General features: G+C 42.0%; 2 protein-coding genes across 2 annotated transcripts in view; both read right to left on the minus strand.

Moving 5' to 3' along the window:
• cpz (carboxypeptidase Z) overlaps positions 1-5,439 on the minus strand; it is a 72,311-nt gene extending 66,872 nt beyond the window's left edge. The window contains exon 1 of the mRNA XM_060826879.1: positions 5,191-5,439. Within this exon, the coding sequence (XP_060682862.1) occupies positions 5,191-5,281 (91 nt within the window). The 5' untranslated portion in view covers positions 5,282-5,439. The remainder of the gene's footprint in view (positions 1-5,190) is intronic.
• Positions 5,284-20,452, minus strand: gpr78a (G protein-coupled receptor 78a). The gene is made up of 4 exons (XM_060826894.1): positions 19,785-20,452; positions 18,405-18,518; positions 6,233-6,489; positions 5,284-5,372 (listed from the first exon to the last, which is right to left on the minus strand). The coding sequence occupies exons 1-3, from the start codon at positions 20,450-20,452 to the stop codon at positions 6,255-6,257; spliced, it is 1,017 nt and encodes a 338-aa protein (XP_060682877.1). The 3' UTR covers positions 5,284-5,372; positions 6,233-6,254.
• Between the last annotated feature and the right edge of the window lie 7,410 nt (positions 20,453-27,862).

The raw sequence follows: 27,862 nt of genomic DNA on the forward strand, positions 1-27,862 counted from the left end.
TCATCAGGCCAGTCAGGCTGATTGTGAAGCCTTATGGACTGGTTCACTTTTGAGGGGATTTCAAACAGATGGTCAAACCTGCTTTTCACAGCTAAATAAATACAGCTGAAAAATCCTCTCGGAGAGGATTTATACACAAAGCTGATAGGAGGGCTGTTGTTCACAAAGTTGGACTGAGGTATGTGTATTTGCAATTGCAGTTAGATAAGGATTTCCAGAGGTACGCTACAAACTAAACTGTCATTTGGGGAATCATCAAACTGTGCTATTTTCCACTGTATGATGGAGAACATTTTACAAGGTTGAGCCCAGGTCACCATTTACCTGGATGACAGGATGACCAATAAGGAGTATTTAAAGAATTTGGACCTAGTGCTTAAATGTTTCTCTCAGGTGGGTGTCCATCTTAGGAGAGAAAAATATGTATTCCAGGTACTCCAAGTGACCTATTTGGGCTACAGAGTCGGCAAGACCATGTTACACCTATAGGAAGATAAAGTGAAGGCAATCAAAGTTGCTCCGGCTTCCAGTCTATACCGAAGCTTAGGTCTTTCCTTGGGGATGGTTAATTATTATGGAAAATTCACACATAGACTGGCCTCTGTCCTGCTATTGATAAGGGTCAGTCTTGAAAATGGTCTCGTCACCAAGATGTAGCCTGTAGAGAGGTGCAGAAACAGTTATTGTCATCTAAGGTGTCGACCCACAGTGATCTGAAGTGAGATCTGGTGCTGACATGCAATGTCTCCCTGTTGGTATCGGAGTAGTGTTGGTTCACCGGTCCCAATGGACAGCAATGCCCGATAGCGTATACTGCCGTACTTTGGCTATTGCCGAATGCCCCAATAGACAAGGAAGGTTTGACGGTCATCGTTCTACCTGCTGGCACACCAGCGAGTTCACACAGGGAAGAGAACATTCCACTGTTCTGTGTGTGGAAAGGGATTCACTTCCTCATCTAAACTACTTGTACACCAGTGAGTTCACACAGAGGAGAAGCCATCCACCTGTTCCGAGTGTGGGAAGGGATTTACTGAGTCATCCAACCTGCTGAGACACCAGCCAGTTTACCGAAAACCATGCTGAAGGGTTTTGCTCTTATTCACATCAAGGAACGAATTGAGGCCTTTGGGCTGTTTGTACTGATGTTATTAATCCCTGCTCAAAGTTTTCCCTTCTCTTGGAAAATAAGACCGGACGGGTGACAGAGTTGTCAGTGGGGGAATACTTTGGGGCCAGTGATCATAATCCTATTAGTTTTAGAATAGTTGTCGAAAAGGATACCTAATCTAAAAGTTAAAGTTCTAAATTGGAGTAAGGCCAAATTTGACACCATCATGGGACAGCATGGTGGCTCAGTGGTTAACACTGCTGCCTCACAGCACCAGGGATCCATGTTCGATTCCAGCCTGTGTGCAGTTTGCAAATTCTCCCCGTGTCTGTGTGGATTTCCTCCCAATGCTCTGGTTTCCTCCCACAATCACAATGATGTGCAGGTTAGGTAAATTTGCCATGCTACATTGCCAATAGAGTTCAGGGATGTATGGGTTAGGTGCACTACACAGGGGTGAATGTAGGGTAACAGGGGAATGAGTTACTCTTTGGTGGACTTCCACATTGTAGGGATTCTATGAATACCTTTACAGATGGCAATTTGTGAAAGTAACGGACACAAAGCCCTGCTTGGACTACTTAAATAGGATATATATAGTTTCAGGTTGAATTAGCAGTGGCCTTTTATTCTGAGCGTGTACAATTACAAGTTGGAATATCATCCAGGAGGCTAAGTAGCCAATGCAGATGCCTTGAAGTGTGTCCCACTGGTGGATGCTACCACTAGAGGAGTCTGTTCTGGTTTGAAACCTTCTGGACACTGTTCCAGTCACCGCTGACAATATCAGGCTATAGACAAATTAAGATCCCGTCCTAAAACAGCTGGTGGTGATGGGGGGAACAACAGAGCCATCACAAGCAGAATTAAACCATAGGGGACAGCATTTTATTACGGGGTACAAGTGCAATTTTCCTGAGCACAGATGACTTGCCAGGTACTGTCTGAACTCCATCAGGGTCATCCAGGGGTTGCCAAATTGAAGATTTTGGCAAGAGGTTATGTCTGGTGGCCTGGATTGGATACTGACATAGCCACATTGGGGGGCCAGTCCCCAGAGTGCCAATAAGGAGAAAAAATACAGCCAGCAGCTCCTCCACATTTCTGGGAATGGCCGGGAAAATACTGGACTTGAATGCCTATCAAGTATGCAGGTCCTTTCATGGGCTCTTTGTTTTTAGCCATTGTGGATGCCCACTCAAAGTGGCTGGATATGTCGAGAGTTCATTTAGCAAACACAAGGACATAGATTGAAAAGTTCTCGGAGGTGTTGGTCACAGATAATGGTCCATCATTTACTAGCAGGGAATTCATGTATTTGGGAAAATCAAATGGCATTTGACATGTAAAAGCGGCTCCATGCAATCCATCGTCCAATGATATGGTAGAAAGTGCAGTCCAAACTTTGAAGGCAGGCTTAAAGAAACAGCCTATAGCTCAATACCAGATGTCCCAGTTCCTGTTTGACCATGGCACCACCTCTCATTCCACTACAAGGACAGCTCCTGTTGAGTTGCTGATGGATAGCAGACTGCACACCAAGTTAAATCCAAGCTTCCCAGACCTGGGAGGGAGGGTGAAACGACAACAGGAACCCCAATGCCTGCCACAAGGCTCCCCTGTGCAAGAGAGACAGTCTACTTCAGGGGATGACATCTAGTGTCCAAACCACGGGAATGGCCTTGCATGGGTGAAAGGTATGGTTGACGCAAGGTCAGACGCTATGACGTACAAAATTCGGGTCGGAGAGATAGTCCTGAACAAGTACGTAAACCACATGAAAGCTGTAACCTTGTCAATGGGGCAAGAGCAAAACATACCCAGATCCTCAAAACATTTGGCAAGGCTTTCAGAACCCATGGGCTCTCCCCTTGTTCCCAGTGTCAAAGAAACTTCTGATGACGAGATGGATGTAATAGATGTCACAGCCTCGATGCTGTTACTGCCCGAAGAAAAAGATGAATTCCTTCCAAGACGCTCCAGGCACAAGAGGTGGGCTCTGGTCCAGTACCCACCACCTTCCAGCATCTGAGGCAGTGTTGCAGGAACTGGACCTGGTACAAAAACACCCCTGGAAAAGCTACAGGAAAATGAATGGGCCTACGTCTCAGGACTCAGGGAGGAATGTAATGATTGGAGTGAGGTCAGCCAAGTGGACCTCATAGAATATGAGTTCCCTGATTGGGTTGTTAACCTGGTTCAATCAGAGAGCCCTGGCTGACACATATTAACAGGAGGGTCAGGGGTTTGGTTCACTCTGAGAGCTGGCTCTGTGCTAACTGGAGACAGTTAGTACAAAGCCAGCCATTCCTGATGAAGGACTCCGGCCTGAAACGTCGATTTTCCTGCTCCTCGGATCCTGCCTGACCTGCTATGCTTTTCCAGCATCACTCTCAACTCTGTACTGACTGGGTCGGTATCATACACTATGCAATTGTAAATAAAGGGTGACTTGATGATAGGATACTGGCCTCTGTGGAGTTATTCCAGTCAGTACCATCAGAACCCACCCAGTCTGTGTGGGGTTATAAACCAGAATGATACCAATCCTCACACAATTTGAAAGGGCAAAATTCCATCTATTAAATGCGGAGGCTGAGGACACTGGATTTATGATATTTTGAACTCAATCCCACTTCACAGTTAAAATTCAGGCGTCCCTTTCCCATAGCTGCTGCTAGACCTGCAGAGTATTTTCAGCCTTTACGTTATTTTGTTTCCGATCAATTCAATGTTGGTTTTTCTTTTATTCGGTGCGATATTTTAATGTGTTTTGTGTTCAATCCCGACATTTCAACCATTTACCATAAAGGCACTAGGTGGCAGCAGAGACTTCTGTTCGAGCCTGACACAGAGGGGCAAGCTAACAAAAGGCTGAGTTGTTGAGATTTTTTTGACTGTCTTCAGGGACCAAAGCAGAACCGAAATCCTTTGGTTTGGAGCCAAAAATGTCATTTGCAGATTTCGCTTTGTCTTCAGGCTTTCGGGGAAAAAAAAAACTTTTTCTGTCTTTGACCAGAGCAGTTTTGGTGAAAAACGAAACAGGATAACCATGAGGGATCCGACACACGAATATAGATGTATCCAAAATGGCATTGTACTTTTAGTTTATACAAAAGGAATTCAGAAGTAACAAATAAAAAAAAACCTGAAAACAACGGATGCTGTAAATCAGAAACAAAAACAGAAATCGTTTCTATTTTTACTTCAGAATTAACAAAAGCCATCTTTGCTGTCTATAATGGTTGACTCTATTTAAATGTTCCAAAGTAATAGCAAAGTAAAACTTTGGAAATGATAGAATGCAGGGAATTCAGTCCTTCCCACTGGAATTGAAACCACTTCTGGTTTCGGGAGCGTATCTGAACCAGTCCTGGCTTCAATGTTGACAGACAGACAGGGGTCTCTGAGAGACTGCAACCAATTTCTTCAGCAGCCTATGAGCATCTGCTGAAAGCAGTCACGATAGAGATGCGTGTGTGTGTGTGTGTCTCTCTCGGTCAGACACAGCACAGATGCGCCTGAGCGTGTGCAAGGCAGATGTGGAGGCGGACTGAAAGCTAACCTCCGGACACAGTGACTTCAGGATGCAGACAATGTCCCCTTCGAAAAATAAATGGCAATTCGGTGGGGTTGGCGTGGTGGCAACATGAAATGTTCTTTAATTTTGTTCCCTTATGCGTTTCAGCCTTACAAAATCGCCACCGAGACACAGACGACCCAGCAGATGTTTTCAAACAAGTTATATTGAGGACCAATGCGCAAAGTTTAAAGAATTTGCGTATCTCATAAGTTTGGTAGTTGCAATTTTTTTTGTATTACCATACAGTAGGCTCAAGGAGCAAGTACATATGGTTCATATCCTGGTGGAGACGGGACATGTCTGATATTACAGAGCACAGTTTCAGAGCAGTGGATGTAGCGGGCTGCAGGTTATATATATAATATATATTCTCACGTTAAAGAAGCAGCCAGCATTGTGGCTGGGGTGTAGCGTGTGAAAGGTGCAGCAGCCTCGGTGGTTAGTGAACCAGGTCCCGGGGTGCAGTGTTAAATGAGACATGCAGACAGTGACTTACCTTGGGCTTGATCCCCGGGATCACACCGTGGAGGGGCACAACGCACCAGGGTCACCATCAGAGCCGCCAGAACAGACGCTAGCGGCTTCATTTCGCTCCGTTACTGGGCACTGCTCTCTGATAAATGGCACTGGCGCGATAGGCTTGAGTTATATGATGTGTGCACCCTTGCGGAATAGCATCTGAAAAGGCAACGTGCATGTCTTATAAGAAATACGGCGCAATATCAGATTACCGTATTGCCACGTGGAGGTACCGTTACAATCGGCAAAAGCACAACACAGAGAGAGAAGTCCCAAGTGGAATCTGGGCTGGAAATGTGAGCATTGCTCACTATTGTGAAATGTACACGTCGGCTGCAGTTGGGAACTGTTTGCAATTCCTTCAATTTTCGTTCCCCAATTATTTCTCCGAAAGACAGACACATGTTCAAATAAAATTCTGTCTGACACACCAAGTGGACTCGTGAAACTTTCGTGTTTTTTATTATTATTATTATTGTTTCAATCGCCTGTCACGCCGAAGCCTCAAACGAGTTGATGTTAATGTCACAGCGGGTTCCGCCTTGAAATCTAGTCTAAATCGGCGGGCATTTGAGCGCACGTTGGGAACCACGGGTTGAACACAAATGATTTGTTGGAGTTGTCTCCATCTTTAACATGGATCCTTTTTGTTGCTTGATGTTTCAAACAGGATGCTTTAACTTTTTTTTTCATTTTGGCACATAATTACTCAATGACATCTTATTCATTTTCTAACTGCTCTATAGAAAGCCTTAACAAAGTTTAAGAGATACATTGTAAACACCTTTCTCTCTCTCCCTCTATATATATATATAAATACTCAAGCTTGATAATAATTTGCACAAAACTGCGAAAATACAAATAAACGACGGAAACTCGAACCATTATACATTCTTTCAATAAAATATTTCATATCATAAAAAGACGATTTGCCTTTGGCGCTTAGAGTGTTCCTCCTAACACTGGAATGATCAGAAAGTGCATGTAGTCTCCTCGGATTTGGCAGAGTTTTCACTTACAGTTGGGGCGAGGGGGCAGAGCTCAGACCCTCTGCAGGCAGTAATCGTTCTCTGTGTCCAGGGAACTGTTGTGGCCAGAGGACGGGTAGAAATCCTTTCTGAGTAACCGGTTGACTATGTTGACCAGGACTCTCTTGTACTGTTGGCGCAGCAGCGAATACACAAAAGGATCCGAAGCAGCTTTGGAATAGGCGAGGCACTTACTCAGAACTCCCCAGTAGGAGTTAATGTTGACAAAGGGAAGCAGTTCTATCAACCTGCATGTGGGTTGGAGGGAGAGAAAGGCAGGTTATTAGTGATGGTCTCAGAACCAGGAAGTCTTTTGGATTAAATTGCTTTGTATTGATCTATGAAAAAGGAGCACTACAGATGCTGGAAATCTGAAATAGTGCTGGAAATGCTCGGTAGGTCTGGCAATACCTGTGGAGAGAGGATTTAATGTTTCGAATTCAGTATAAATCTCTTTTCGAACTGGGATTCCCAGAAAGAGTCATGATGGATTCAGTTATTAACTCAATCTCTTTGTGGCCAGGGCAATTGAGTGAATATTGAATCCAGCATGATGCTTCCTGGGAATCCCAGTTCCGATGAAGATTCACGCCGGCTTTGAAACATCAACTCAGTGTCTCTCTCCACAAACGTTACCAGACCTGCTAAACGTCTCCAGCACTTGCAGACCCAACCCCGATGTTTCCGCTTCCTCCCCCAAGCAGTAGATGCCTATATCAGCTTCCCAGTTTGGAGAACGCACCGTCACTTTTAATTTTTCATCAAAGTGATCCCTCTGCCTCACCTCTGCAGATGTTAGCATCGGTTTGATCTGTTCCAGGGGAGGCCTGCTCATGAAACAGCCAGCTGATAGCTGCCTGGGTTCTAACCAGGCAGGAAAAGTGCAGCTGGTCACTGGCCGGCTCCCTCGTACAGGGCTGAAACTTTTCGGAGAACCCCCACCCAACAATCACACACCCCTTCCTCGTGGTGCACCCAGTGTTTGCTATCTGTGGTCTCCAGCCCGGAGATGGAACAGAATTCCCAAGTGGACGAGGAACACACTGGCGACATTCTACCCATAGTGCTATCCTTCTGTGATAATCCAGCAACGTTGTCAGATTCCTACAGCACGGTGCATTCACCAGGTTTGCAGAAAACCGACATTATTTCAACGACACCTACACAGTGCATCCAAAATGAAATGCATATGGGCCTTGTCGGGTTGCGAGCAGGAGACCTGACGACCAGTCTGGTGCCACGAAACCTGTGTTAGTTTTTGCTGTGCAGCAAACCCTTGTGGCCATGGCTTTTATTTTAGACAAGTGGACCATTTGTGCCCTTTTCACTCGGTTCCATCTTCTTCAGTCAGGCAGAAGATATACAAGTTTGTATACACCACACCAGCTTCTTCCGGGCTGTTATCAGACTTTTGAATCAACCTCTTTTTAATGTTAGTTCTGATCTCTCTCTCTCTCTCTCTGCACCTTCTCTGAGGCAATAACACTCTACTCAGCACTCTGTTTTGCTACTCTGATCTCCCTTGTACAGCATTCACAACAACACTTTTCACTGTAACCCAGTACATATATCAACAATCAGTCAAGTTGTTCTGGATTTTCAATGCAATTCCTCAGAAATCAGCCTTGCCAATGTTAGATACAGTTCATGGAATTCCAAGCATTCACCCAGCCCAAGCCAGTTTCCTGTGACATTTAGTCCTGATTAAACAAAGCATGGCTCTAAAACTAGGTCACACTCATAACTAGCCATAGGATTGCACATTTTGTTATAAGATTCTAGTAATCATATCCTGTGATATTCCTTAAAATTAAACATCGTTGGGGGTGCAGGGACACTGATAAGCAATTATTGAAAGTTGTTTTTTCTTCAATTATTCAAAAATATTTCCTGAAGACCTGAATGTACAGTACAACTTCAAGCATTTACAATGATACAAAACTTGGATGAGTAGCAAATGGTAAAATAATATTTACAGTAATGTGCTGGAAACTTCAGCAGGACTGGCAACATCACAAGGATCGATGGACTCAAAATGTTAATTCTGTTTCTCTCTCCATAGATGCTGCCAGTCCTGCTGAGTATCTCCAGCAAGTTTTGTTTGTGTGTGTGTGTGTCAGATCTCCAGCATCTGCTGTTTGTTGTTTTATTTTATAATCGAAAGATACTAATTGGCTGAAGCTGGATCCACACAGGCCACAGACTAGGCAAACAAATGGCAACTGGAATTTAACACAGAGGTGCGGAGGTGCAGTTTGGCAGAAATGATAAGGAGAGGCTGTATAGACTAAACGGTATAGTTTTAAAGAAAGTGCTAGATAAATATTAGGATTCTGGGCATAAATCCTTGAAGATGTCTGAACATATTGACAGATCCAAGCAGTTAGGGTAATGAGCTCCATAAGTAGAGGTATTGATAAAAGCAGGAAGCTATGCACAATTGTTTGAAGCAAGAGATTAGCCATAACTGGCATATTGCGTCCAATTATAGCCATTTTGTTACAGGAAAGAAATAAGAATTCCTTGATGGGGTGTAGCGGAGACTTGTTTTCCAGAATAGTTCCAAGAATAAAAGATTTTCAGCTACAACATTAGGTTGGAGAAACTGGTGTTGTTCATCTTGGAGCTAAGGAGATGCAGCAAAGACTTGATAGAGGTGTTAAAGATTATGACAGTTTCAGATAAATTTGTTTTTCTTAATTCTAATAAAGGATGTGGGTGTTGCTAGCGAGACTGACATTTGCTGAACTTGATTGCATCTGTTCAAGCTTGAACAGATTGGCTGTCTTGGTCATTTCATTCAGTGGACAAATTAAAGCTATCCTTATTACTTGATTGTACAAGGACGAAGGTATTGAAGAAGAGATGTTGGAGAATGGAACAAAGTAGATTGCTCCACTGAACCAATGGGCTGAATGTGCTGAAATGACTCTGTATCAATGAAAATGCTAAGTAGTTATGAAGAATTTTCGAAAGAGACTTCCAGTGAGTTGAAATCAGATTAATTGCAGGGAGTAAATTAGGCATGTTTCCTCAAACATTATATTTTGGAAGCAATTCATTTTCAAATGTATCGCTGAATCGGCCCCTGGGTTATCACCCTTAAAGATATCAAGGAAAAATAATTAATACAAAAGAAAGAACATTACATTCTAAATCAAATACATTATAAATTATATTATTTCATAGCGATGGTTCGTACTAGATTTTATATTCAGTAATATGCACAAACTGTGAGTAGTAATTCAGCAAAAGTCAATTTAAACAAATAGTGTGATTTTGAGTACAAGTTGTTCTAGATTGCAGGCTAATCATTACCTCTCTTCAAATGTTACCTGAACTGTTTTAACTTCTTCAGTTAGCTGAATTCATTTTCTGGTAAGCTAGCTATGTCCATGCTATGTCCCATTTTACCTCCTGAGAATTGCTGTCAGCTACAGCAGACAAATGACAACAATATGGACTAATGAATACTTCACACATTTTTTTAATTGGATTTAACAGATTCCAAAGTTTCAATCTCAAATAAATTCATTGTGAGACTGACAGTTCATATCCAACTCATCTGATGAAACTTTCCAGCAAAGAAAAATAACAACCTTGATGCAGTAAAATGCTCCAAGGTCAGTATCAAACGAAATCTGACATTAAGGTGATATTAAGTCAGATGATAAAACAAACTTGGACAAGGGATAGCTTTTAAGAATATTCTTGAAGTAGGAAAGTGAGGTGGAGAAGTGGAAAGGTCGACAGTCCAGAGTTTGGAGTCTTGGTAGCAGAATGCATGGCTACCAATGTTGTTCAGTTTGGAATAGTGATGGATAGAGACATGAATTGGAAAAATACACACGTCTCAGACAGTTGAATGGCTAGAGGAAGCTGAAGAGTTGCTAATGAGTGAGGCCATAGAGGAATTTTAAAACAAGGGGAAAGAATTAAATTCAAGGCTGTTTAACAGGAAGTAAAGCATATGGGTGTCAGGAAAACCATACCATGATACCACTGGATGGAAACATACTTTCGCTATCCAACCTGTCAAGAACTCTCAGGATCCCATATATTTCTACTCCAGGCCATTTCAAGATACAATGCACATGATTCTTCTTAAATGGACTTTTAGAATATTTGTAATGGTACCATGTGAGTCCATTTCCATCCAGTTTATTAGTTAAGATAATTGTCGGTTGAGGGTCTAGTAATTATCTATATTGTTACATTTGTTAAATGTTTCATTTCTCATGTGTAGGACCCATTTCAAATCTAAATATCACGGTCATGCTGTATGCTGGTTAAAATTCATAGTTAATACTTGTCACAAGCTTCACCATTTCAAGTCAGGGAGGTTGATGTGTAGTTTGTAGCATGGCGTGCAAAGAAATGGTTTAGATTTTTGGGGCTCTGGGATAATTTTGGGTCAAGGCAAAAGCTGTTCAGAAGAGATAGTTCTCACCTGAGCAGAAAGGAACTAATCTTCTCGCTGACAGAGTAAATAAATGGAATTAAACTTGTAAGGCAGGGTATGGTGTTAGTTTGATTTATAGTCCTAGGACTGGAAGTATCAAAGAGGACAAAAATGAAATGCTGGGGAATGGGGAGAAGGAAATGAGAGGAGGCTTGGGTGCTGACATTGAGCAAAGAAATGGCCGCTTTCCAATAGGCAAGAAAGAGAAAAGGGCAGGGTTAAATTATATGTCTGTACAGAGGATAATGTTCAAAACTAGGGGACTGGAAGCAGATGTTACTGAAGGGGGAATATGACAAAGTAACATGAAAGAAACATGGCTCAAGCTAAAACAGACATGGATACTTACTACCCCATGTTATCTGCTTTTATTCAAAATGGAGTGGTAAGAAGCAGGGAGATGTAACACTCTTGGTCAAAGATAGTGCCGTCGCCCTTGAATGAAATGCAGCTCCTGAATTAGGATCTCTGTAGTTGGAGGCCCGGCCCATATCCTTCCAAACCCTTCCTATTCATATACCCATTCAAATGCCTCTTAAATGTTGCAATTGTACCATCCTCCACCACTTCCTCTGGCAGTTCATTCCATACCCATACCATACTCTGTGTGAAAAAGTTGCCCCTTAGGTCTCTTTTATATCTTTCCTCTCTCATCCTAAACCTATGCCCTCTAGTTCTGGACTCCCCGACCCCAGGGAAAAGACTTTGTCTATTTACCCTATCCATGCCCCTTATAATTTTGTAATCCTCTATAAGTTGTTGGATATTTATTATGGACTTTGCAAATAGTGGGGAAGAAGTAGAAGAGAACATTTGCAGATGTATTATAGAAATCTGCAGGAGAAGTAGAGTTGTTATCGTTGATGATTTCAATTGCCCTAAGGTAGACTGGGAGAACGTTAGAGTGTGAGACTCAGAAAGGGAGAAATTCCTGCAATGTGTGCAGAAAACTTTCTGCAGCAACACAGTCCCTGGCCTCCCAGGTAGGGAACTGTGTTGGATTTGGTCCGAGGCAAGTGGAGAATGTCAGAATAGGGGAGCATTTGGGAGATGGCGATCATGACCTAATAAAGGTTTAATATTAAGTTGGAAAATGATTTTTAAAATCAGTCAATTATTAAAATCCCAGATTGGAAAGGGACAGGTTTTTAGTCTAAGAGTTGAACTGTAGCACATTGATTGGAAATACTATTTGGTGGATAAAACAGTGGATGAAAAATGTGAGATATTCAAACGAGAAGTGAGTAAGGTGCAAGCTTTGTACATACCAATGAGAAATAAATACAGAATATCCAAAGCTAGAGTACCCTGGATGGCCATGGATATTGACTGAAAATAAGCAAGATAAAAAAGGCATATGATACCTACTGGAAGAATGATAGCACTAGATATCAGGAACAGCAGTTCAAATGCAGGAGAGAGGCTAAGAATGGAATAAGGAAGGCTAGGAAGAAGCATGAGGAAAGGATGACAGGCTGTGCTAAAACAAATAGTAAAATGTTCTTCAAACACATTACTAGTAAAAGATACTAGAAGGATAATGAAGAAGGATAGAGTATGGCTAATAAGGAACAAACAAGGTAAGCTGCTCACTAAAGCAAAAGATATGACAGAGACACCCAATGAATATTTTGCTTCAGTCTTTGCCAAATTAGAAGATGGTGCTAATGGCGTAGTTGGAAATGCGGGTGTTGAGCAACTGAGCTGTAAAGGGAGAGATAAGAAGCGCTAAACATGCTGGCAGCATTCCAGGTAGACAAGCTGCCAGGTCCCCATAGGATGCATCCTAAAATGCTGAGAGAGATAAAGGGAGCAAATCGCGCAGCTGTTGATAAAAATTTTCCAGGCGTCTCTGAATACAGGATTACTCCTGGGGGCATGGAGGACTGCAAATGTGACACTGTCATTTAAGAAACGGAGCAAAGGATAACACAGGAAATTGCATACCTGCCAGCTTGACATCTATCAGTGGGGAAACTAATAGAGACTATAATATGGGGTAAGCTAAGTATACACTTAGAGAAAACTAAGCTCATTCTAGATCATCAACATGGCTTTGTCAAGAGCAAGTCATATCTGACAAATTTTAATGGGTTCTTTGACAAGATGAGGGTATCCTCATCATCTTTGGAAGAGGATGTTGTACCTTTGGGTTTTCAGAGAGCATTTGCTACAGTGCCATATGGCAACTTCATTAGCAAATTAGAAATATTTGGGATTGATGACTCCCTGGCAGCATGGATCGGGAGTTGTCTAAAAGATAGGAAACAGAGAATCGGTATCAATGGGTATTTCTCAGATTGGAGATGAATTGAAACTGCTGTTCCCCAGGGATCACTGTTGGGACCCTTAGTTTTTTTGATTCATATAGACAATGTGGAAATAGATGTTGAGAGCAAAATCTTGAAATTTGCAGATGATATTAAACTATTGAGAACAGTTATTTGTAAGAATGATGTTGAGCACCTTCAGAGTGACATTGACAAGTCAGCCAAATGGGCATACAGCTGGCAGATGAAGTTCAATGCAGAGAAATATATGAGGTAATGCAACATGGAGAAACAATACAGGCTCAATGGTGCAACTTGGAAGGGAGTAAAGGAGCAGAGGGACCTTAAGGTTCACGTCCAAAAGTGGCCAGAAAAGTGCTAAGATGGCTTATATGATCCTTATGAAAAGTTTTTAAATAGAGGTACAGAGTATAAAAGCAAGGAAGTGATGCTAAATATCCACAAATCATTAGCCAGACCATATTTGGAGGATTGTCTTCAGTTCTGGGCATTTTATTTAAGGGAGGATGTTAAAGCCCTGGAATGAGTTTAAATGTATGTTACTGGAATGATATCAGGAATGACAGATCTAAGATACTAGGAAAGGTTAGAGGAATTGGACTTAATCTCCCTGGAACAGTGAAGGTTAAGAGGTGACCTTATTGAAAAGTTCAAAATAATGAACCGTTATGACAAGGTAAAGAAGGATCTTCTGTTTCCACGAGTTGCAGCGTCAGTAACTAGGGGTCACAATTTCAAGACTGTCAACAAGAGAGGTAGTAGTAAGATGAGAAGAAGCTTCTTTACCCAGAGAGTTGTTAGGACTTGGAATGTGCTGACTGGGAGAATGGTGGAGGTGGATTCCATAGGCAGTTTCAAAACAGAGTTGGATACTGTATATATTTGAAGGTGATTAATTTAGCGGGTTACAGAGATAGGGCTGGAACATGGAATTCACGAGATGGTTCTTTTGGGAGCTGGAGCAGACATGACAGGTCGAATGCCCTTTCTTTGCAATCTAAAATTCTATGATTCTGAATGTGAAATTGTGAAAAAAAAAGCCATTTGGCTGAATCAGCTTGTGTTTATATTCCACACAGATCTTTTCTCACCCCTCCTCACTTATCCCTCAATTTCTATCTCTAATATGTGTTCCTCAAACTTATTGTTGATGCAACTATACTCTTCATCATAACTCATTGCAGAAGCTCCCCATTGTTTCTGATCTTCAAAAAACATTTCTTACTGACTTCCCTATGGGATTAATTGGTGCCTGTCCGGTTAGGCCTCTAGGTCAGGTCTGCACCACAAGTGGAAACATTTCCTATATATGGATTCTGTCAAACATTTTCATAATCTTAAATACTTTGGTTAGGACATTTATGGATATATATCCCAGCCTACTCAGTCTTTCCTGATGCATATGATCTCATATGTTTTCTCCCTCAGTATGTTGTGATGGTTTGATTCATAAACTGACTCATGAATTTGTTTCTCATGGTCATGACAGCAGAGTTAAAATGCTTTTGATTAATCTCACGATCATTTTGCAGTTTTGGAAATAAAAATGAGATTCAAGTAATAGTCATAAAGTGAGCCGACTGGTCACTGCCTGAATTCTTCCGCAACCTCAAATCCCCAACAATCATCAATCAGCCAAGTGTCCAAGAGTGAAGTAAAATTTCCCCTTGTCAGAACACAACAGAATGCATGAAATAGACCATATACTTGGCTCGATTAATTCAAAGGCAACATCCAAATACACAAAAAGAGTGGAATATAGTGTTTACATGCATTATTGCCATTATTCAATGGGAATCTTTCTAAAACAAAACTGCCACAATTCACATTATAGGAGACATGGTGGCTCAAAGACTGATGCGGTGACTCAGTGGTCAGCACTGTTGCTCACAGCACTAGGGACTTGGGTTCATATCCATTATCAGAATGATCGCCTTTGTGGATTTTGCATTTTCTCCCTGTGTCCGCATGGGTTTCCTCTGATTTCCTCTCACGGTCCAAAGATGTGCATGTCAGGTGGATTGGTCATGCTAAATTTCCCATAGTGCCAAGGGATATGCAGGCTTAGTGGATTAACCATGGTAAATACAAGGTTACAGGGATAGGATGGGGTGGGCTGGATGTGGATGAGATGGTCTTCAGAGGGTCGTTGCGGACTTGATGGGCTGAATGGCCTGCTTCAATACTGTAGAGATTTTATGAATTCTAAATTTCTCACACAAATAAAAGTAGTTGCAGTGCAACTTCCATAACTTGGAGAGGTGGAAGAAAGACATCCCGTTATGTTGTGAATTGCCATCAAGCAGAATATTGCCTTGCAAAAAAAAAGCACTGTAATGATTGCTATGAGTCTCTGTGATTTAAAAAAAGTCAGCATTTTGTAATTGTTCTGGCAATAAACAATGCAACTGTCAATCTTAAACAAATGGGATGTAGCTAAAAGTGAAACTTCCAATAACTAGATTCAATATTGCTTGACTAAATTAAATGAAGTAGAATAAATTTTGATTTCTATTTGCTTTGTGATTTCTGCTCATTCCCAATGCATCCACTTTATAATGAGAACATGATCGATCTGTCACTGTAACTTATTTCAGAATATTGCAACGATCAACTAATTGACCTAGTGTGTTCTGGTCTATGTTTCTACAGCACAGTATATGAACAGCTATCTAAATTACTGTTCAGGCGTGATTTACTCAAAGATAATGTTTCCAAACTTGATTGGTCAACTAACAAGAGCAGAAACTGAGATGAGTGCTGAGTATGTTCTTATCAGTGTCCTGGACAACTTGTTGAATGGAGAATGTAACACTGATCTCAAGTTGCTGGGCTGTTCCATCCTTGCTCCACGTTGTGAGAACAATAAGATAGTGAAGCCTTGTCGATATGTGTGTGAAGCACTTAAGAAAGAATGCGAACATTCATTTGAAATGATTCAGATGGCGTGGCCATATTTCATGGACTGTGATCGTTTCTTTGTTGGTGAAGAGGAAGGCTGTTATGATCCTATCGGAAAATACCAAAGTAGGTACCTGATTGTGTTTGAGTCCGGATATTGTGCAGTGGAAGCTAACTTATGGTTTTCCAATAAGAAGCTTTCCTATGTTAAAAATCACACAACACCAGGTTATAGTCCAACAGGTTTAACTGGAAGCACACTGTGCGTTTCCAATTAAACCTATTGGACAATAACCTGGTGTTGTGTGATTTTTAACTTTGTACACCCCAGTCCAACACCGCCATCTCCAAATCATGTATACTTTCCTATCATGCTGAGGGAGATTTTGTCCACAACACAACACTTTACAAAGTTAGCTCAGACGAAAATAAGTTTCACAGCAGCTCTTGACTGTGAATGATGACTGACGTGTAGTGATTGATACTGAGACAGCAGACAGTTGGAACCCACCTGCTGACAAACTGACTGGATTAGATTGCCTGCTCAGTTTACATACTGCTCAATTGTACTTTTTTTTAACTGAAGCTAGGATTAGGTTAAAAACGACCCCAGATGCAAGAGAATCCATTTTAATCCCTCTCTTCCGGATTTAGCTGATCTTTAATTTCGTGCAACAGGGTACCCTGTAGTTAGCCTTTGAACCGAAGGGAACCAAAATAGAGACCATTCCTGATCTGGACTATTATCCAGTGACTCAAACTGGAAGCAACTATGTGTGTATGTCAGCCGAGGACAAGCCTAAAATAACCTGAGTGAGGGAACCCTGTGTGTTAGACTGGGCGGTGTCAAAGCTTTGGAAAAGGGTCAGTTAAACTCGAAACATCAGCTCTTTTCTCTCCTTACAGATGCTGCCAGACCTGCTGAGATTTTCCAGCATTTTCTCTTTTGGTTTCAGATTTCAGCATCCGCAGTAATTTGTTTTTATGAGGGCGGGCTCCCATTTGCTTGCGATGCCGTGCACACCGCCCAGTCTCACACACAGGGTGCCCTCACTCAGGTTACTACAGGCTTGTGACAGTGGCCTACTCTACAGGCGAAAATCAGTTTTTGACAACTGAATTTCTTGGACGGGTGGGTGGATCGCAGTTTACGTTGATGTATTTCGAATGTCGGCGTTTGGATTTTGATAAGGGATGAGAGCAAGTGTGCGGACCATTTTGCTGATGGTGCTGTGCAAAACGCATGACCCGTGCGTGCATGAGTTCGGGAAGGCTTTTTTTTAATGCACACTTTACAAATAATTACCAAAGGCATATACCTCTCAGGATGTAGTGTGACACTTGCTGCTTTTAGATCTATCACGCAGTAAACTCCGACCTGTCTCCCAGTTCTCACCTACTGGTGTAGCTGAAATTACTCATTTTCACATTGTACTATTTGCATCACATTTATTTCCAATCACATTAGACTCATAGATTCATTCAGCGCAGAAAATAGACCCTTCCGTCCAACTCGTCCATGCTGACCAGGTCACCCAAACTAAACTAGCCTCTTTTGCCTGCGTTTGCCCCATATCCCTTTCAGTCTTTCCTACTCATGTGCATGTGGAAATGTCTTCTAAATGTTGTAACTGTATTAGCACCTAGTACTTCCTCCGTTAGTTCAACACACGTCCAAGCCACCCTCATTGTCAAGACAGTAAAAGGCAAAACATTTCATGTGATCTAGTTTGTATCCCATGACAGATTTGAACGCGCAGGAGGCAGAGGGGAGCTCTTCCTCTTTGCAGCGCAATGATACGTGTTTGGTTTGTAGCGCCGTTTCTGTTTACTGTCCCTGACACATCTTCAGGATGGCATTTCCAAACACATCAATGGTGCTGTGCAAGTCGAGTTTCAGGTGTCTTTTGCCAATGCATGGTTGTGTGTTTTAACAGTGCAGACCCACTCAGTGGGGTCTGGTGGCCTGGTGGTACAGCCCCTACCTCTGAGCTAAGAGGTCCCGCTTCAAATCCCATTGATTGTAGAGGTGTGTAATGCTATCTCTGAACTGATTTGTTCAGGGTATGTGTTCGTCATGGAGGAATTGGACCGAAGGGTCGGTTTCCGTGCTGTACATCTCAGTGACTTCATGATTCCATAACTGTCGAGTTCAAAGCAGTGGGGGTAGGAATTTTTTAAGAAAGTGATAATACTCTTTAACTAGGGAGTGTGCGTTGGCCCCGGAATCCAGTATCAGGTTGGTTGTAATTAATATTCTTTATTACATTAGGCTCTCTCTACACTGCTTTGGACTTATTAATACAAACCGAGCGGGTGCTTTACGTTGTAGAAGCCCTCTCTATCTCGCTCAAATATCCTTCTCAATGATTTTTTAAAAATCTAAATCTCCTGAATTTACATTATTTCTTATCCACGTCCAACCAGAAAACAACAATGGACCTCCCAATTATTTGGCAAACCATGGATCGCTAAGCGAAGGGGAGGGGTTGAAGTTGTTCGATTTTACCTGGTTATGATATAGGGAGCAAAACAGACAATAAACGACCCTATAAAAATGCTGATCTTCTTGGTTGCGCGCTGTCTTCTACTTTTCTGCTCCGCAAGGCAACGCTGTTTGACACTGAATGGGAAGAAAGGGGACAATTCTTGGTATAAGTTGCTTTCCAAGTCGAACAATCATCACTTCAGTTTTGAGTAAATATTCGGTTTTACTTTATAAAAAACACAAAGCAGTCAGCGAAGATACAAAGAAGGAAAAAAATGGAATTAAATGTGTAAGAACATGGTCGTACGACTATAACACGGTTTCTAAGCAAGTCCTGTTGGTTGGTTATGTCTCTCACAGATCAAGCAACATTCCTCACCCGTCATCCCAGCGCCAAAGAAATATAGCCATTTGCAAAACGAAGTTGCTTTCTGTTCTACAGAGCACCCACCTCGATCGACAAAACGGTAGTTTGCTGAACCCGTTTCATTTTGGGGGAGTTGGTGTTCGAATATTCTTCCAAACGGAAGTGTGCCACCAAATATTACCGACGCTGCAGCGGAAACCCCTCAAAATCTGTTCTGAGACCCTGTTCTGGCACTCTGCAGAAATACTGTCGCTAATATAAAAGAATGAAGTCTAAAGTCTTGGTACGAGAGGTTAGCGTCAGAATGGGATGCCAAAGATTGGTAGAAGCAGGGACAACAGGAAGCGCTTAAAGGGAACTGGACATGTTCTTGAAAAGAGGAGATGGTGGCCTATAGCCAGTGGGCAAGACACAAATTGGCTTCTTCTTTCAAAGTAGAATCAGCACGAGAATGGGCCGGATGGCCTCCTTCCGTTGAGTAGGATTACACGATTGCTCATATTAATTGGAAAACCAGACGCCGGAATGGAGTTGGTTACACAGTTACAAACCACCTCGCCTACAGCACCCAGGTGTGTTTCCTAACTTTAAACAAAACACTTGGACTGGATTCTGGTGTACCCACGCTGCATTGCATGGTGTCCAACAGTTTATAGCCCACATTGTCGAGAACTTTTTAGATTAGATAAGATTCCCTACAGTGTAGAAACAGGCCCTTCGGCCCAACCAGTCCACACCGACCCTCCGAAGAGTAACCCACCCGTCCCATTTCCCTCTGACTAATCCACCTAACACTATGGGCAATTTAGCATGGCCAATTCACCTGACCTGCACATCTTTAGACTGTGGGAGGAAACCGGAGCACCCAGAGGAAACCCACGCAGACACTGGGAGAATGTGCAAACTCTACACAGACAGTCACCCAAGGCTAGAATTGAACCTGGGACCCTGGTGCTATGAGGCAGCAGTGCTAACCACTGAGCCACCAGCGCTTGTTGAATGGAGCAATAGAATTTCCGAAAACAACACGTTACCTGGGGTGGATGTCCACCAGTAAGACCAAGGTCTGCATGGTGATAATGTCTATTCTTCTGCAGTGGAAGCGGGCAACTTTCAAGACTTTCAGGTACGTAAAGCACAGTATAACGAGAGAAAGCATAAAACTGGTGGCATGAAAGACAATAGTAAAGACTGTAAACTGTCGTCTGTGCATCTCCTCCCGCAGATGCAGAGTACACGAGGCGTATCTGTTACTGAAGTCGACCCAGCTCAAGAAAACCGCCACCACCGGGAAAGCGAGAGAGTGGACCCAGGTATAGCTCACCATGAGCACAGCGTCTTTGTACCTCATCTTACTGGCGTAGCTTAAGGGGAACACAACAGCTATCCACTTGTCGATGCTCAAAGCGGCCATGCTCAGCATAGTGTTGGTGCTGAGGAATGTCTCCACAAAGCCAATTGTTTGACAGATGCAGTCGCCAAACGGCTGCTGTTTTTTGACAATCCCCAGCAGTGTGGCTGGCATATTCAGGACCGTGAGAAGCAAGTTGCAGAAAGACAAATTCACGATAAATATGCCCGGCACTTGCTTGCGGATGTCCGAGCTGTAGACGAAGCATATCAAGACCAACAGGTTGGACAACAAGGAGACTATCAGCACCACAGCGATGAACAGCGCCACAAGAATGTCTGCCAAGTCCATCTCTCAAAAGGTTACGCTATAGCAACAGGTTATAGCCCATGGTTTTTAAATCTCCTGAAAGATGTGGTCGAAATATCAGCAGCGCCGCTCATAATCTCCTTCCAGGTCCACGCTGCATCCTTCCCCAACACTTGCCCCAGAAAGCTACTGCAAACCGGAGCTGTGCCCAGTGCAGGGAGGAGGGAGAGCAAGGGGGGACTTGAGACCCTCCGTTGAGCGGGGTCGCAGTCTCTGACCAGGTTCTCCCCTGCTCAATCCTGCCAGCCTCCCACTGCCTGGTGTACCACCAGCCGGGATGTCGTTCCGTCCCCGTAGGCAGCGTTTGTCACCTCTATAGCGCCAGCTCCATCCACCAACACTGGCCGACTCATGCGCACAGGGACGCTGGCTACGGAGATGCAGAACACCCCGAAGGGCATGGCAGACCCGGGGGTGGGGGCAGGTAGCCCAGAGCTAGCTGGCAGTTGGCAAAGTGCTGTAGCCCTCTTCCCAACGCATCAGGCTTGTCTCCCAAGTCAAGAAGGCGCGCTCAGTCACTCCTCTTTGTGCTGGGAGTTGTCTTGTAGCCTTTGAGCAGCCGCCGCTGCAAGACCTGGAGATAAGTGTGGGGATTACTCAGTGCCGTCAGGTGGGGCAGGGTGGGTGCACTAGAGTCGATGGAACTGGAGCGAGGTGGGAGGGGGAAGGTGGTGAAGTTGACGCTGCCTCCCCTTGGCCGAGCGGGAGTTGGAAGTGATCGTCCAGCTGCCGGGTTATTGGAAAGCCCTGTCCGTTCTCGCAATCACCTAACACGCAGGCTGCATGAAAACACTGCGAATGTAATCTGCTTCAGTGATAGGCAGCCCAGGCATATTCACACAGCCGTGAGAATGCTGCACCACCCTGCATTGGCAGCAACCACTTTACAATTGAATCCGATTGCTAAGAGAGAGAACCGTTTTAGTGGTCTTGCTCAGGAACCTGATCATTCTGCAACTGACTGGAAGGTCCAGTTTGAATGAATGCCTGCAACAGTTGATCATCAAAAATATAAAGGGAAGGGTTTTATTGGGGCCAGTGACTTTTCGCCCAAGGTACTTAAATTGTGATGAATATTTCCGCAACTATTGATTGCTTAAAAAAAAACATTTTCAGCTTCATGACCACGCCAGTATTGAATGAATTGTGGTGATTATTGAGTAGGAAATTTAACACCGACTGAGTTAAATAATGAAGGGAACACGATCTCGTTCAGCTTGAATTGCAAAACAAACCAACACAGAGTCTGCAAAGTTAACTAACGGTTTAGCCGAGGCAAATATTAACGAAAACCTGCAAGTGTGAAACATAACGTTTACTGTAAGATGCATTACTGGTGTATTCCAATGGGGTTAAGGTGATTGATATTTCTACTGTTATAAATGTCGTTCAGATTAACTTATTAATAATGAACATTAGGTGAAAAAAGTCAAAGCAGCTCACAAACTGAGAGAAGATAAATAAATAAAGCAGGCATTTAAAGTAATCAAATATGTCAGGCACTTCATTTACCATTTTATAGCATATTGTATTGAATTGATTGTTTTGTTGGGAGAAAGCAAATTGCCAGGGTAAAAATTCTGGACTAAAACTAGGTTTCACATTTCACAATATTGATGTTGTCTGCCCATTTACTTAATTATCTGCAAGAACACCTTCATTTATGTAAAACCTTTAACAAAGTTGACAAGGTGTTTCACAGGGTGTCATTGCCCAGGATATTGTGCCCAGCTACAGAAAAAAGTCAAATTATTTGATTTGATTCATTATTGTCACATGAACTGAGATACAGTGAAACCTATTGTTTTGCTTGCTAACCAGACAAACGATGCCTTTCATAAGTGCATCCGGGGAACAGAACAGAATGTAAAAGCTACAGTGAAGGTGCAGAGAAAGATCAACACTAATATATAAGCAAAAGTTGGTCAAAACAGTAAGCCTTGAAGGAAGAGAGATTTAGGGTAAGAATTGCAGAACTTAGAGTCCAGGCAAATGCGGGCCTAGCTGTCAATCCTGATGAAAAGCTTATGTCGATTCTCCAACTCTTCTGATACTGCCTGACCGGCTGTGCTTTTCCAGCACCACACTTTTTGACCCTGCCTAGCTGCCAGTCATAGCACAATGAAAACTGAGGATGTACAAGAGAGCAGAATGTTGGGAATGCAGAACAGAGTTATAGAATTGCAAAAGGCAAGAGTTTTGAATGAATGAGACAATCAAGAGATTCAATAGCAAGAATTTTAAAATCAGGGGATTGTTTAACCGAGAGCCAAAGTAAATTAGCAGGTGCCTGACTACAGTGTACTTAGAATTGTTTATGCTGTCTTAACTAATTCAATTAATAATCTTATTAAAGGTTTTTATTTCTTACAGATATAATTCCAAGTCAGTATGATATGTGGCTTGGGAGAAAACTTGCAGATGACAGTATTCTCATGGATCTGCTGCTCTTGCCAATCTCCATGGTAGAGATCATCAATTAATGTTGTTGAGAGAGCCTTGTTGATTTATCTTGCATAAAGTGGAATGTTGCTTTCATTGTCTGTGTAGATGGTGAAGGGAATGAATGAATGTTGAATGTGGTGGTTGTGGGTTAGCATCAAGGAGGCCATGTTGTGCTGTGTGATGTTCAACCTCTTAAGTGTTAGGCAGATTGAGCATGTTCTATCACACTTTTGGCTCCTACCTTGTTGATGATGGACAGTCATTGAGGAGACAAGCGGTGAGTTATTCACCATGGAAGTTTTGACCTCTGATTTGCTCTTGTAGTTACAGTATTTATAAGGTAGATTCTCTTCAGTTTCTTGTCAATAGTAATGCCATTGCATGTCTACTTTTCATTAAGTATAACTCCAATAAGATAGATTGTTCCAGGATTCCCACTGACTGCAATTTTGCCATGGCTCCATGAAGCCTTGCTCAGTCAAATACGAACTTAACATTAAGGATAGTGATGTCAACTTTTGGGTCATCAGCTTTCTGTCTCATTATTTAAGTCTTTAATAAAACACTGAATAGTTACAGCCCAAACATGTGTTTTGACGAAACCACAATAAAATCGATGTACCTTTTATTCTTTCTATGTGTGTCCTACTTTGAGACAATTGGTCATCCAGGTCAACAATTTAACTTTAATATCTGTATGTAAACTGTAACTAACAATGTATTATATGGAACTTTGTCTGTTGCTTTTTGGACATTCATATAAGTAACAACTGTAGCCATTATCCTGACTATTGCTTTCGTCAACACATCATCAGTCTAGTCAGGAATCTTCATTATGCTTAATCATACTCTGTAGTAATTTCCTGACACCAGGTGATAGAATAACTGGTCTATAATTCCCCAGTGGTTCTCATTATATTAGGGGGTGACCCTTACAAATATCCAATTTAAATTAATGCTTCCTGAATCTAGAGAACTCTAGAAGATAATATTTTGGGCAGCGTTAATTTTCTCACCTCTTTCAGATGGAAACCATCTGATCCTGGGGGTTTGTCACTCATACCTGCCATTACTGTTGTTTAGTCTCCATTTATTTTCATGAAATCCTGCCTCCAATGTAGAACTTCTTTGGGGGATGGGGTTGGGGTGGATTTCAGGTAAGCTAACCTTTCACTCTCAATACTAACGCAAAGTAAAAACCCAAAGAACTGTGAACACTGGAAATCTGAAACGAAAACGGAAATTGCTGGAAAGGTTCGGCTGGTCTGGCAGCAGCTGTGAAGAGAAATCAGAGTTAACCTTTCAGGTTCAGTGACCCTTCCTCCGAACTGGTGGTAGCTCGGAAAAAGTAATGCAAAGTAATTATGCAACAGGGCCATCATTGTTGTCAAGGGATACACATTGCTCCTGATCACCCTTGCTTTCCAAATATAATTATTGAACTTGCTTTTTTTTTGTTTTTAAAAACCTCTTGAACATTTCTTTCAAGCTCCCATCTTATAGTTCTCCCTATTGGTTTTATCACTATTTGTTGTTCTTTGTAGCTTTCCCATCCACTAAAATCTATGCTTCTATTTGCATGCTTACTTTCTTTTTCAGCTTTATGTTGTCCCATCTGTTTTCTTTACTATGGCATTTTCTTCTTGTTAAGTAGAAATTTTGCCCTTCAGGGTATAAACTGATTGGGCATCACATTTGTTTATGATCTGCTTCCATTCATCTGTTGTTGTTTCACTGATGTTACTGTGGACAGTCTCTGTCGTATTCAATTGAAGTCAGTGTTGTCTCAGTTTAGAATCTTAGCTGCTGTATTCTTTTCTTAAGCAAATGCCTGGGTAAAAAGAGCTTTAACTTTCGTCAAAACAATACTGTCAGAGATTTCATAATAATGAGATAAGTTGTAACCTTTTCTACAACATTTCAATGCCTATCTAACTTCAGCATAAGTTCACTATTGGTTTAGTAAAACTAAATCATTAATTAATAGAATAATCTGTTTATTTTTTATTTGATCACAGGATCTGGCCAGCAAACATTAGTTACACATCCCTAATTCCCTTCAGAGGGTGTGGTTCATAGTGATTGTAATAGAGTCAGCCAAGTGGACATCATAGAATTTGAGTTCGCTGACTAAGGCTGTTAACCTGTTCTAATGAGGGAGCCCTGGCTGACAGGCATAAACAGGAGTGTCAGGGGTTCTGTTCACTCTGAGATCTGGCTCTGAGGGAGGTGGATCAGTGTCGAGGACTCTCTAAATAAATGTGATTGGTGATGGGATGCCAGCTTCCATATAGTTATTTTAGGGTTAAGCTGCCTTCTTGAGACACTACAGACATGAAGTATAGATAATACAGCACTGTTAGGAAAGGTTTCCAGAATTTTGACCAACCACAAGCAGCAAAGAGAGAATTCTATTTAGATTAGATGTAATTTATTCTCATAAAATGATAGCATGACAACTTATTAGTATTGACACTGAGGAAATAATGGTCACCTAAAAACAGAAATTAATTCAATTAAATCAATGCATTTTTCAACCATCTATCACTATCTTTCTTACAAATTCAAATGATCAACACCCTACATAACTACTTAATATGACAAACATTACAATTTACATATTATAACATATTACTGCATTCTTTCTTAAAATGAGAGACAATTTTAAAATCATTTTTGTGTAAAATTCCCAAAATATTGTTGGCAACTACTCGTTCAAACAGATTGGATTACACAGAAGGAATGGTTGGTTGTTGACGACCAGTGCATGTAGTCAGACATTTCCTGAGTTCTGCAAATTGTCTATATTATAGAGCATGAATTGTTGAACATCTTAAAACACATAGAGGCAGATAAATGCCTGGGACCTGATAAGGTGCATCCCAAGAATTTGTAGGAAGCTAAGGATCTTACTGCTGGGCCTCTTGCTGAGATATTTGTATCATCAATAGCAATGGGTGATGTACCAGAAGTCTGGAGGCTATCTGTTGTGGTGCCATTAGTTAAGAAAGGTGGTAATTAAAAGCCAGGGAACTGTATATTGATTAGCCTGACATCGGTGGTGAGTAAGTTGTTGAAGGGGATTTTGAGGACCAGGATTTATATATATTTGGAAAGGCAATATCTGTTTATGGATTGTCAACATGGCTTTGTATGTGAGAAATCATGTCTCACTAACTTGATTGAGGTTGATGAAGATTGATGAAAGCGGAGCGATGGATGTGATCTATATGGATCTCAGTAAGGTGTTCCATGAGGTTCTGCATGGCGGACTTGTGAACAAGGTTTGATCACATGGAATCTAGGGAGACCTAGTCATTTGGGTACAAAATTGGCTTGAAGGTAGGATACAGAGGGTGGTGACGGAGGGTTGCTTTTCGAAATGGAGGCCTGTGACCAGTGACGTCCCGTAATGATCAATGCAGGGTCCACTGCTTTTCATCATTTATATAAATAATTTCAATGTAGATATCGGAGTATGGCTAACAAGTTTTCAAATGACAATTGGTGGTGTAGTGGAGAGTGAAGGATGTTATCTCAGATTATAATGAGACCTTGAGCAGATGAGCCGATAAGCCGAGGAGTGACAGATGGAATTTACATAAATCTGAGATGTTGCATTTTGATAAGGCAAATCAGGGCAGGCCATATACACTTAATGGTGGGATCCTGGAGAGTATTGCTAAACAAAGAGACCTTGGATTCATAGTTCCTTGAAAGTGGAGTTGCAGATAGTTAGGATAGTGAAGAAGGTGTTTGGTATGCTTGGCTTTGTTGGTCAGTGCATTGAGTGTAGGTAAGTTGGCAAGTCATGTTATGGCTGTACAGGACATTGGTTAAGTCAATTTTGGAACACTGCGTTCCATTCAGGCCTCCCTGCTGTAGGAAAGATGTTGTTAAACTTGAAAAGGCTCAGAAAAATTACAAGGACATTGCTTGTTTTGGAGGGTTTGAGCCATCGGGAGAGGTTGAATAGGCTGTGGATATTTTACCTGGAGCTGAGGGGTGACTTTATAGGGGTTTATAACATCGTGAGGGGCATGGATAGGGTGAATAGTTAAAGTCTTTTTCCCAGGATGGGGTAGTCCAAATCTAGAGGGCATAGGTTTAGGGTGAGAGAGGAAGATTTAAAAGGGGTAGTTTTTTCACACAGATAGTAGTGCGTGTATGGAATGAGCTACCAGAGGAAGGGTGGAAGCTGGTACAATTACAACATATAAAGGTATATGAATTGGATGTGTTTAGTTGGATATGGCCAAATGCTGGCAAATGGAACTAGATTTAGGATATGTGGTCAGCACAGATGGATTGGACTAAAGGGTCTGGTTCTGTGCTGTATACCTCTCTGACTACAACAACCTGCTCTGTACAACAGTATCATCCAATGCTACTGCTGGTTTTTAATGTCTGCCAGTCAACCAAAGCAGAGCAGTGGAGGGATTGTTCTAACTCCCAATGACAGCTGTAGATATTTCTTCATGCGTAAAGCCTGGGTTATTTAAAAAAAACCTTATAACAGTTATACAGATCTTGTCTGCCCTTCAAGAGTGCTTATACCTATTCCTTCAATTCATGAGTCCGAAATCATCAGTTAAGGCCATTGTGAGGGCCAAAATATAGTTGATTTCGGGTTCAGCAATAAGTTCAAATGTTCCTGCAACATTTCCTAGGAATATGATTCACTCCCTGCTGTCTGCTCCCTATCAGCACAATATTGGATCTACCAACAATGGAGCAGGACTTCTGTATATTGTCCCGCTAACCATTTTTAAATATCCAAGGAGTGCAGCAAATCTAACTCAGTGCACAGCTGAAGCTTGACTTTGGATAGCCAATCACTATGTTTTCAAGTTCCTCCCATTTGAAATCTGAAAGGTTCATTGTAGAACATTTTAGAAGCAGCGTTGTATATTATCAGCTGCGTCTTTACTCCCTCACTAGGAAAGA

Source organism: Hemiscyllium ocellatum, chromosome 1 (genome assembly GCF_020745735.1).
Source record: "Hemiscyllium ocellatum isolate sHemOce1 chromosome 1, sHemOce1.pat.X.cur, whole genome shotgun sequence".
Classification (NCBI taxonomy): Eukaryota; Metazoa; Chordata; class Chondrichthyes; order Orectolobiformes; family Hemiscylliidae; genus Hemiscyllium; species Hemiscyllium ocellatum.